This window comes from Clinocottus analis, unplaced genomic scaffold (assembly GCF_023055335.1).
Source record: "Clinocottus analis isolate CAN_PGR_092001 unplaced genomic scaffold, fCliAna1.0.p SCAF_3, whole genome shotgun sequence".
Classification (NCBI taxonomy): Eukaryota; Metazoa; Chordata; class Actinopteri; order Perciformes; family Cottidae; genus Clinocottus; species Clinocottus analis.
The window spans coordinates 19513476-19526262 of NW_027176042.1; the positions used below are offsets into that span (position 1 = coordinate 19513476).

Consider the following 12787-nt stretch of genomic DNA (forward strand, 5'->3'; position numbering starts at 1 on the left):
GTTCAAGATGGAGACAGCGATCCAGCGGCTTCGCTGTTAGCTCGTTTACAATAATCACAATATGGCTAATACGACGCACTGCTGGACGTTTTAAACGCCGATAGAGAGAGGTACAACTTAACCCGAGATGCGCGTTTCGTCAAGATGAAGTGAAGTTGTTTGTAAACATACAACACTTGGGGAGTATCCCAGATTAAAAGGGAAGCAGAAGAGAAAAATTGCCAATGGTCATCATCACAAACTAATTTGGAGTGCGAGGAGATCGATATGGCGCTGAGGGAGTTAAAAGTTTGTCTCCTGGGGGTAAGTTGGTATGCAATTTGTATCTGTCGCCTTCACAGTATATGTTACTGTAACTGCGGCATCAAATGATCCACCCATCAGGTTACACACCGTACTGATAGACAGACGTGTTTAAAAGAGTTAAATGTGTTAAATCAGTCTCACCAACAACATTGTAGCATGTCTAAACTGTATAAAACAGCATAAACCTATATTTTTGCGAGCAGCATCCCATTAAACCATCCCTGAAATGACATCACATCTCCCCCTCATTATCTACTATTAATAAGCTTAGACTAGAGTTGAAACAGTGGTTTAGCTGATCAGTAGAGTATTAATAAGCAACTATGGTTTGAATATATGCTGGTTTCTATCATTTGTTTGTCATATTTGGAGGTGTCACCTTGGGCCACATTGTATAACCTTTTGTTTAACAATTAATCCGTATAAAGCGTTTAATTAATATCATTACTGGTCTCTGCTGTTTGAAAATAAGTCACAGGAATAATATGTATTAAAGTACAGACAACATGAGGCATCCTTTACTTTACCAGCATCCCATTGATACGATACTGCAGTAGCATCCGTCCTCACATCTCCTCTTCATCACTCACTTATTAGATTTAAATAGATCTAAAACAATTAGTCCATTTATTAAGCAATCAGTGACAATATTTTAGAAATCTTTTTTTCAAGAAAAAAACTAAAATGCTTCTCTGGTTCCACCTTCTCTAATGTAAAGATTTGATATGCTGTATTTTTTTTTCTTTCCTCTAAATTAAGTTTATTTTGGCTTTAGACTGTTTGTCAGACAAAAACATTTGAGTTGAGTCTTTGGACTCTCGGACTATTTTCGTTTTTAAGTATTCGTGGTTTTTCCAAAGAATGACAATTAGACTGATGGATGATGTAAATATTCATTAGTTACAACCCTAATGTTAACTGGGACATTTTATATAATATTTTCCTAAATGAATACCGGTACTGTTTTTTGCTGCATAAGATAGTTATAAATCATTCCCAGGAACAACATTCATCCATGTCTATACCGCATATACCAACAGCAGAAGTAACATTTCCTCTTCTTTCTCAACAAACAAGAGTAAACAATGTAAGCGTCCTGTTTAACCATCTCAAAGTTACAGGCCTACAAGTGGAACAGGAAGGAAGAAGATACCATGAAAAAGCAATAATGTCTGGGCATGTGGCCAGAGAATGTGTTTTTTCTAGTTGTGATTACACTTCTAGTAATTGTTTTAGACCATGTTTAGTAAGCATCCTCCTTATTTTGTCTCTGCAGGACACTGGCGTTGGAAAGTCGAGTATTGTTTGGAGATTTGTGGAAGACAGCTTTGACCCAAACATCAACCCAACAATTGGGTAAGTTCCTGCTGTCTCCCACAAAATAAGTTATTCTGTCTTTATTTGCTTTGTGTGTAGGGTTGTTGGAAAACATAATCGTGTAATCAGTTCATCTATGTCTTTTTAATAATCACTTCTAATAAGAGCTGAAAAGAATGGAACATTAGTCAGCAGCAATTCTGACAATCAATTGATTGTTGCAAAATGCCAAAGGTTTTTCCGTTTTTTGGGTTGCAAGCAATTTAAATGTACATGGGAACATACATATTTACGTATTTGTTGACCATTTTCTCAAAAACTATAAATCAAGCAAACTAATTGGAATATTATTCAGAATTAAAAGACTAGTTTGTTTCAGATCTGATTCAAAATAGAATAATTAGACATTTTCTTTATTTAGCAAATAAAGATCCACAATATTTGCTGGTTTTTCTTTCACAAATACAAAACAAGTTATTCGATTTTCTCTATAAATTAAATGCTTTGTTTTTTTTGCTGTGCGTCAAAGTATGTAAGCAATATTTAGGCTTTGACATTTTGTCCACAACACAATCAGAGCTCGACCGATACATATAGTCATTGCCAATATCATTTACCAATTTTAGCTTGTCCCAGATATATTTGTGTCAGCATTTATCAGCTGATAAATGACCAGAAAATGCTGATATTGTTATTGGCCTCAAGAGTACGATATTGGTCGGACTCTAATTGATATAATATAAGTCCCATTAAATGTTTATTTGGGATGTCATAATTCACTAAAAGCCTGAAATTAATTTAAATTTAATTTATATTAAACCAACTGATAGAAATGCAGATGTGTTTTTTTTTCATCATCTCAGATGCTTGAAAATGCTTTAGTTAAATAGTTTTTAGTTTAATTTCTTTTATCGTAAAAACTAGTCATAGTGTTTTTGTGATATCACTTTTTTTTCACCAGGGCGTCCTTCATGACCAAGACAGTGCAATACCAAAACGAACTGCACAAGTTCCTGATCTGGGACACGGCCGGACAGGAGCGGGTCAGTAATATCTACTGAGGTTTTGGCCTCGACATTCTTTTAAAAATGGACTGGTGGATAATAAACCAGAAGCAAGATTCAAATGTTTAAGCTTTTTCACAGCCAGACCACAACAGTTTTGATTTTGTAATCGATCAGTTTGACTTGGCGTACTCAAAAGTCTACTTATTCCTCCCTGGTGGTTCTCAAAGGAAGTGAGAAAGCTACCTACATGTGTGTGACTACCACTCCCTTAACCGAGAGAAAGTGCAGTTCTTCATTACCTCAGATAGGGGGCAACATTTACCTTCCTATAGGTGGAGTCATGCCTGCTAACCAGTGCTCTTAGTTTAGGACCACTCTTTTAAATGAAACTTGCGATCTAACGAATCTGCATTGTTTCGATCAGTGAGTGGCATGTTTGGATTATTAGAAACATCAGTAAGTCTGTCACTATTTGTCATTTCTGACATCTTTAATCTTCGTCCTGCCTCTCACTTCCTTGTTACGTTCAGACCTTCAGAGACACAAATAAAGGAGTGCCATTGTTTTCCTTTTGTTCTGTTTTGTTATCTTTCACGCACGTCTGAGACTTATTCGTCAACAGCCATCATGTCCAGATGCCATTTATTACGTGATCTTCACTCGTGTGTGTCCACGGCAGCAATATTTGAAATGCCACATCACCCACACAAAGTTTAGTATTAAAACCACATGAAATATTGCATGATGAACAGCATACATCTTGGTGTTTGAGTACAAGCAAGTAAGTCTGTCTGAACATCACCAAGCCCCAGACAGTGATAGCGTGAGGAACTACTTTCTCTTCTGACTCGTACCCTGCATCCCACATTTCTCTGCAGTAGTTTTCCTCATCACTTCCCCTTTTTCTGTGCATGCCCTTCTCTTTTTTTCTCATGCACAATCCTCTGTTATTGTAATGTCTTACCCTTGCTGCTGTCCTCTCCAGAGAGGTGAGATAAGATTCCCCATGTCTTTTATCCTACTTTTCCCCTGGGGGCTTCGGCTTCTTTGTGGCCTTGAGGGGACATCAATGCCGCCTCGTTTAAGATAAGATGAGTGGATGAAACCCAAGCCCTGTGAGCCCACTGCCGTGTGCTGCCACTGTGTTTTATCCAAGAGACATCTAAGGGTCCTCCTTCTCCCTCTTTTGTGTTTTTACTTGTGAAATGTTTCTTTTCTTTTCTTTTCTTGGCAACAATCTATCGCCTCTGCGATTCTATTGTGTTCTCCACCACTTTCTCCACCTTTTTCATTCCCACAAATACACTTTTTTACTCCCATCTGGCCTCTCGGCTTCCCAACTGGTTCACAAACGTGTGTGAAAAAGTAGCAACATTCCTTTTGTAGGTTTTTGTGTGTCTGTGTGTGTGTGTGTGTGTGTGTGTGTGTGTGTGTGTGTTCATACAAAGCTGCTGTGGTATTTTAAAGCTTTTTGTGGCTTGTTTTCTAACTTTTGTGGCGCTTTAGCCTATCAAAGTCTGTTGAGTTGAGAACGGGGATCACAAAGCGAGCCAATGCACATGGAAGGAGAGACCGAGGCAAAAAAAAGAAAGCTCTGTGATTTCCAATCCATCCAACAATCCATATCTCGAGACCAGATGAGCCCAGCTGTCAACAGCTCGTCAAGTCCTCCCCCTCGCAAGGAATCTTGCGTCCTACCAGTACAGGAAGGTTTCTTTCATTATGTATAAAACTTGTGGTTTTAGAAATTAATCAGCACTCGCAAGGCATCACAGGGGCTGTTTACTGGGCCGCTGTGTGGCCAGACGTCTGGCCTCGCTGTGATTGCTCTTCGGGTTGAGGCTGAGATAGACCACACAGGACTGGTGGTGGTGCAGCCCAACGCTCGCCGATGAAACAGACAGCACTCTCCTCAGTGCCTCTGCCAAATATCCCAAGTTGGATTCCCGTTGGTGGACTTGAGGCCAATAACAACTATAATTATGTGGAATGTGTGCTTTCCTGAGGTAACAGTGTCACTCCAAGATGGATAGTTTATTCCATCGTATTGTAAAGGAAAATGAAATTGGCGGGAAGGCAGGGTCATTTAAAGTGAAGGTCGTTTTCAGACAAGGGTTGGTCTTTTAAAATAAATATCCCTAGTTAATACATGACACATGGTTTTATTAATCTGTTGAAACCCCAGTCCAGCAGGGTATTTTGCAAGAAGGCATACAAAAACAGAGACCTTCATGTTTTTAAATATACTGTAGCTTTGCTTAGCTAACAAAAGCTTATGAAAACCGTTACAATTTCAAAATCCTGTGGATTTCTAGCATTGCACATTTTAAGAATGGAGATCAAGATTTCATTTTTTTTTTACAGCATGCCTTCAGACTTGCTTCTATGATCTTTATAAAGTATGGTTAATGGATTATTGGTGTTCTTTGGAAAAGAGGCAGAGAAGACCACCTGCCTGAATTGAAAAATGGGCCTAAAAAAAGATGGCCATGTCAGTGGCTTTGCGAGGCTGTGCAAATGATTAGCAAATTAGCACTAAACAGAAACTACAGCCGAGGCTGACGGGAATACTTTGCAGATATTTGGGCATCAGCCAAAGTATTGGAGTTGGAGGAAAGTCGGGGATCATCAAAGTCAGTAAGTGTAATCCTTTAGTCACAATGAATACTTCTACCACATTTCTTGGCCGTCCATCCAGTAGTTGTTGAGATATTTCGGTGTGGACCGAATGACAAACTGCAATGTTGCTAAAAATAACGGCATTTTATGACAGAAGGCTAATTGTTGAAGCCTGGTTTCAATGAGCATTGGAAAGTATTTTACCAGAAAAATACCAAAAGCAGGCGAAAAGAAGAGACTAGGCTCCCAGACAGCTATGGATTAAAAAAAATGCACACGTTGTCTTGGTTATGCAGGACTTTGTGATTTTTTTTAGGATCAAATGTATAGTTTTCCATAAATATCAACCAGCTAACAGCCTTTGACACATTCTGCCCATCTTTCTCTTGATGGCTACCACATGTGTGAAGTCTTGGTGGAAAGACTTGCTATACTCCCATTTTAAGTAAAGCCTCTTGGCTTATGGGCTCAGAACACTTGGCCTCCGGTTTAGTAAAATGGTACTCAAATCTTGTTTTTTTTAAATGCATTTGTATACTCTGTTTTGAGTTTGTCACAGTCAGTGGTGCTATGGAGTCTTACGAAATCACGAGTGCCTATGTAACGGATTATCCATAGTCTATGAAAAGCCAAGGCACTGTTTCTTGAGCTACACAGTGTGAAATATATAATTGTGTTATACTGCACTTGATATTCGTAGTGCCCTTTTTATATGCATTGAAGACAAATTGGAGGGAAATCAAGGTAAACTGTCTTCAAAGATTAGTCTGAATACGACTATTTTTGACTTGATCTATAATCTGATCATCATGTTCAGTTTCAAAGCTATATGATATATTATATAATGTAGTTTAGACAGAGGTGAAGGTCATTTACAGGCTTTTGACACATCGGCCTCCTCCCTGTCCAGCATCACTCATCATCGCTTGCTTTCTCTCTCTTCTCATAGTTTCGGGCTCTTGCACCAATGTACTACAGAGGGTCAGCGGCAGCCATCATTGTTTATGACATCACGAAAGAGGTATTATTTACATTTCCTCCTCAACCACTTATCCACAAAGTTAAGTATTGGAAAGTTTCATTAATTTTGTAATTTTGTATTCATTATGTGTATTAAAGGAATATTTTATTTGGGATATATACTCATTTGTGTCTTGCTAAGCGTTAGCTGACACGATTAATTACACACTTATTTTATTCAGTTCATATGAAGCCACAACCAACCCTTAGTTTAGCATGAATACTTGAAACGGGGAAACAGCCAGCCTGGCTCTGTCTAAAGGTAATGAAATCTGCCTTCTCACAACTCTAAAGCTCACGTATTATTAACACCTTTATATCTTGTTTGTTTAATCCGTATATAAAAATACAAGTGTAAAAACAACAATTTACCCTTTTTAAGAAGGTTATGTCGGATTATTTTTTGGCTGGGAGCAGCTGGCAGGCAACCGGCAGAGACTACAAGAAGTCTGCGCTGACCCCTGTGAAATAGAACATTTTTGCATTTTCAAACAACAAGGATATCGTCATTTGTGAGCTTTAGACGTGTAAAGGATTGTGTTACCATTTGTCAGAGCTTCCAGTCTTTATGCTAAACCAAAATAAGTGTCCGCTGGCTCCAGTTTGTCTTAAAGACGTTAGGGGATATCTGTCTTTTAATCTAACAAAAGCAAATAATCATATTTCCCAAAATGTCGCTCTAATCCTTTAAACCTTCCTGGGAGGCACTATGTGTTTGTCTCGAACGGTTCGGTTTCACATGTTTTTTGTCATCAGGAATCCTTCCAAACACTGAAGAACTGGGTGAAGGAGCTGCGCCAGCACGGTCCTCCTAATATAGTGGTCGCCATCGCCGGCAACAAATGTGACCTGTCAGATGCCAGGTGAAGCTGAATTAGAGATAATTCTGCATGTGTCAGTATGATGATGCCTCCTCATTGAAAGTGATGATGGGATTTTAGATTACTGGCGCAGAAGGAAAAAATTCTTGTCAGGAAATGTTATTACCTGTTTTAGTATTGGAATAAGATTTAATGTTTGGCTTTGAAATATCATAGGAATTTGCCGTGTCTGGAGCTGCAGTGGATTCTGCTCTGCAAGGGGGAATGTAGGCTCTCGTACTGAAGTATTTGAAGATATTACTGTTGTTTTTCTGTATCTTCGAGAAAATCTCCCCTGACTCGGACACATATGCTTTTGATAATATTATCCATGAAATTGGGAAATCTTCCACATAATAGCTGTGGACATACATGTTGATGGTTATCAAGTAATGCATGAAATTGGAGAATCTGTTGCAGATTGCAACATAATAATGTTGAAATGCCTCTTGTATTTACAGGGAAGTGCCAGAGAAGGATGCCAAGGACTATGCGGACTCCATCCATGCCATCTTTGTAGAAACCAGTGCCAAGAATGCCATTAACATCAACGAGGTGTTTATAGAGATAAGTGAGTTTGTTTCTAGAGCGCCTAGTGCCATTCTACATCTCCAGGTTATTATTGAGCTGTGAAAAAGTGAAGCATTAAGATTATTATTCCCTTTGTGTTTAAAGCAGATAGACTATATATGAGCTAGTTTGGAATAAGCAACAGATAATGTCAAAGCAGAAAGCAGATTCACTCAATCGTGTCGACATGTCCACATTTCACTTTGAAGCAAACGTTTGCAGAGACGAGGGTGCGTGGGAGCAGTTGATTCAGTTCTGAGAAGCAGCTGATAATCACAAAAGAGACTGGCTCACTAGTTGTGCCCCTAGTCCAAAATATTCATTGTAGGTTGCTTTTGAGAATATATATGTTAGAGTATGTTAAAATGAGAGAAATTAAGGATGTGTATATATACTGTATGTATCCCCCTTACCCGGGACTATCTAATTCGCCAGCTCTCCATCCAGTGGGTCCGAGATCAAAGATGTCTATATTCAATACTTGCTTGGAATCAGTGAGCTGGAGGGAACTGGAGCACAGCTACTGTCCGTTAATTGGCATGAAATGCTACGATAAAAACCGTGTGTATTTAATGTATATATGAAAAATCAGGGTTTTACACAAAATGTGTGTGTTTGTCTCCTCAAAGGTAAGCGCATCCCTGTTGCCGACGCAGCAGGAGGAACTTCAGGGAAAGCTTTCAAACTGGGACGTCAGGCGTCAGAGTCTCGCAGGACGTGCTGCTGATGCGACGGCCCCCACGTGAACTGTGACCTGACCTTTGCTTAACCTCCTTGGCTTGTTTTAGCTTTCGACCGCCACACTCCCTCAATACCCTGCCGACACTGATCCTGGGATGCAGAAGTGCCACTCTGATGACAATAGCAAATGCATTTTAGCGGCACTCCACAACAAAACATCGTCATTTGTCGTCTGACAGTTGCTGGCTGGAGAAAAACTTCCCGTTTTCTAAGCACTGCCTGCATTAAATCATTGATGATGTGTAAGTGAAAAAAAAAACCAATACTTTCACATTTACTGGCTTCTATCATGGACATCACCCTCTGTTTGATGTATTATAGCCCTGGGTTTATGAGAGGAACTTTATAGCTCCAGATTTATGTATTCTGAAATCATTTGTGTTTTGTACATTTGTAAAAACCGACCTTTCAACCAAGACATGGACTGAAAACGGTAAAGTTTCACCAAATTATTTTGACGACACTGAAGTTATCGCTTTTTGCTTCATGGGAGCTCTCTTCCCAAATTATTTTGTGAAGGATCTATCGATACAGTTACCTTGCATAATCACTAATTTATTATTGATGAAAAAGGTTAAGAGCATTCATCAGTGTTTATACCAATCATTATTCTGATTTATTTTGTTGGAAGGAAGGATATTTGGAGAGATGTTGGGGATTCTGTCAAGCAAGACATATTGTGCATGCCTTATATCAATTTTATTCTGCAATAGAGGTTTTCAACAAGATGCATTTTAAAGGCAAAATACCAAGTGGGTCTTTTGAAGTTAATTGAAGTTAATGAAGCTGTAGCTAGCAGCCAGTTAGCTTAGCTTAGCATAACGACTGAAAACACAGGGCTCTGGCAAAGGTAACAAAATCGAACTAAAGCTCACTAACTAACATGTTATATCTGACAGAGCCAGGTGTTTACCCCTGTTTTTAGAGTGTATGCTAAGCTAACCAGCTGTTAGCTGTTGCCCGATATAATTAATAGACAGATATAAGATTGGTATCTTCTAACTCTGCCAGAAAGTAAACAGGCGTATTCCCTAAAACAAACTATTCCTTATGAACCATGCACGCCATTGAGATTTTTAACAAATTGCTGTAAAATCTCACAATGATTGTGCTTTAATCTCTTGAAGAGATAGAAGCACCATAAATGTATTATAAGAACAGTTATGGCTGCCGGTCTGTACCCCATACTTCCACTTGTTATTACTGCAAAGGTAATAACTGAAACCTAAGTATGACGTTTACTGTTCTACACGCGGTATAATTCTTTCACGATATCACTTCAGCTTTATTTTTCTCTAATCTCACTTTAACTGGCTAGCCTGCCTGTCCTCAATCCATTGCTGCTCCTTCACAGTTTTACAGATTTTTGTGAGGTCTTGCCAATTTCTGTAATTGTCCCATAAACATTTTACATTTTTCATTTTTTTTGCACATAATCAGCTGCGACTCGCGCATGCAATGTTGTTTTACGACCTGGCCGGAGATGAAAACAGTGAGATCTGGAAACTAGACCTCGTTCAGAGGAAACTTGGAGGTCATAGGTGCAGAATCAGACGTGGCGCTGCGTCGACATGCTGACCCCTTAATGAACCTTCGTCTCCATTCTGCTCTGAATTACTGTATGTGCTTTGTTCCAAAGTCTGCCTTCTGATTTTCCTTTCTCCCAACTTATTTTGCCTCATTCCTCTAAATTACAGGCACTTACTGTGGATCTAGCTTTCATTTTGTTTCAAACAAATGTGGGTCACCATTTAAGAGCTTTCCCAGAGCTTTATCATCATCTCTTACATTCATTACTACGCTGTGATCCTTCGTGCTATGTTACAGTAGTTTAATTTACCTCCTATAGTGTCCTAATTAAGCTTCAGTTGACTCATGAGCCACAGACCTAATTTTGTGTAATTCCATGCTTGTCTGTATCTCTTGAGCCCTTTTAGTCCCAAAAGCACTTTTCAGTTGCCAAAAAATAGAGATGCTGGCTTAATTAGACCGCATCTCCTGGTTTAGAAATTTGGATTGCGTGCTCTTCTGTCAGCGAAAGCCACTTAATTCGCCTTTAAGCATCTTAAATGTAGCTGTTATTGATGAATCGTGTGGGAAGCAGCGCTGCCTATATCTTCAGGATTTTCTTATGGAGTGCAATAGTTGTTGTTATGGGTTGTTTTTTTTAAGGTATAAATGTGACCTAAACCAAGAAAACAAGTTGCAGAGGGATGATGTTCACACAGGACAGCACACACTTGTGCAAAAAATGTGATCTCATTCCAGCAGTATCAAACAAATAATGACAGGTTTATATTTACCTCATTTAATGCTGTTTTACTCAGACATAGTTGCCCAAATCCCTCGGAAACCAGAGTGGTTTTCCAGGTCAAAACCCAAACTAAAAGGGAATCACTCTGGTACTTTGAAAACTGCACTTTGACTTGACTGTTTGTAATTGGTCCTTATTACTAACTTTCAATCTGTCCTCTGGTATTATCTGCGTGAAATCACTTGATGAAAGATTCTTGTAACGGTGTCTAACTTCTTAACGCTCCTCAATGTTGTTTTAGGTTTTGACTGTTTGCTCAGTTCTTATTGCTTCAAAGAAATGGTGCCAAATAATGTTAATGCCATTTTACTACACCACACATGATTAACCTTTTTTTTTAATAATTATTATTATTGTCAATGTAATATCATGATTTAAAGTGCTTAACACAATAATGCTTAATGATATTTGAAGTTTGATAATGACTAATGTTTCCCCCTTATTTGGAAACAGGAGGCATAGAAATGGTGTGCCAGTTTTGCATTAAAAAATATCAATAGTCTTGGGCTGGCCCTGGGAATGTGATTAATCTATATTATGTATATTTTCAGTGTAGATATATACCATCCAATTGCACATAAATCAGTGACTATATTAAACTCTTAGTTATGTGACCATGATAGACTTGTACACGATTTGAAGTCAGCATTGTAGTTACCATATATAGCTTTTTACTATGTTTCATATTGATTGTAACAAAATGCCTGAAAAAACTTGTTCGCAGTGTATTCACAAAAGTGTAAAAAAGGGAATTGTCAATTTGTTTACTAATAAAAGATTGACAAAAAGCTTTCTTCCCGTCCTGTTTTGTGTGATAAATTAGGTCCTTTAAGTGTCTCATTTCCTTATGTTGAGTCCAAGAGAGATGTCAGCGATAAACTTGTTTCTTGGAGATACAGTGACAATGTTGTTAGTGATTGGTTCAGTTTGCAGTTGGCAGACAGCCGCCTGGCTATATATATATAAATATGACACTTGAGATGTGCGTTTGACTGGCAGAGGGATTTTCACTGCACTTTGAATAGTGCTGAGAGGGCAGAAAGCGCATTCGACGTCCTCCTAATTCCCCGTTAAACCACTTTCTTTAAAAAGCATGTTTAAAAACGAATGGAAAATGTGAAAAGAAATGTCTGTAAACTATTAAACCTATAATAGTGAAGGGCTCATCAGGTGTCAATATTATAATAAATTATTACGTGGCAGTGTGAGAATAACATTGGAGCTCAAAAAAATTAAGATAGCTTGACAGGTAAAAATACATTGATTTATGAAATTAATTAAAGGTACATTGACAGACACAGTGGTACAGTGTGACATCAAGCTGCTTTCCATCCAGAGAAACATATAAGTGTTTCACAAGGTCTAACTGTACTGCTGCTTTAAAACACATGTGTAACTATAATAACATTAATAATGGCTGCATAAGCAGTGAGATGCACACATCTGCCAGGGTCCTTGCTTTGTACATACTGATTCATTGATCCACTTAATTGGAATGGAGCCATCATTAATGTTATTGCTTACAACTATGTTTTTTTTTTCTACTTCAAGATTTAAAGAATCTTCACAGTGAGATGAGTTATAAACCAAAAAGCTATTTTACTGTGTTTAATGTAAATTTAAATGTAAGAACATTACATTAATTAGAATATGCTCAGAGTTCAAATTCACAGTCTGCTAGGGTACCTAACAGTTTATTTTCCCCAAATTAATCTAAAAAATGCACTGTTGTTGTCATTGACTGAATCAATTATGGCATCCACTTTTTTGATAGGTTTAAAATAAACATTATGTTAATAAGATAATGTTTAGTTAAAAGTCTTTGTCCATTTGCAAGTTCTATTTTGCGATAACATGTGGTATTGTCATCACCTCCTGTTTAAAAATACTTCTTATGGGTGTATTGTTACTTTGGAGAGTTGAGGAAAAAACTAACGTGCACTGGACTAAGATGGGATGTTGTATTTTATTTTAACGTGTGTGTTATCTATTGTCTTAGTTGGTTACTGATTAGTTGTCTGTTGTAAATTGGA

The 12787-nt window shown here is 38.1% G+C and overlaps 1 protein-coding gene across 1 annotated transcript; it reads left to right on the top strand.

The window, feature by feature from the left end:
• Window positions 1–6: 6 nt before the first annotated feature.
• On the top strand, window positions 7–11498 carry rab22a (RAB22A, member RAS oncogene family). The gene is made up of 7 exons (XM_068593540.1): window positions 7–303; window positions 1583–1662; window positions 2585–2666; window positions 6199–6270; window positions 7026–7132; window positions 7591–7700; window positions 8329–11498. Exons 1-7 carry the CDS (start codon window positions 268–270, stop codon window positions 8424–8426), a joined length of 585 nt encoding a protein of 194 aa, XP_068449641.1. The 5' UTR covers window positions 7–267; the 3' UTR covers window positions 8427–11498.
• The last annotated feature ends 1289 nt before the right edge of the window (window positions 11499–12787 follow it).

Coding starts and splice junctions, on each gene's coding strand:
- rab22a (XM_068593540.1), top strand. CDS start 268: ATGGCGCTGAGGGAGTTAAAAGTTTGTCTCCTGGGG. Junction 1,663..2,584: donor AACATCAACCCAACAATTGG/GTAAGTTCCTGC, acceptor TTTTTTCACCAG/GGCGTCCTTCATGACCAAGA. Junction 7,133..7,590: donor TGTGACCTGTCAGATGCCAG/GTGAAGCTGAAT, acceptor TTGTATTTACAG/GGAAGTGCCAGAGAAGGATG.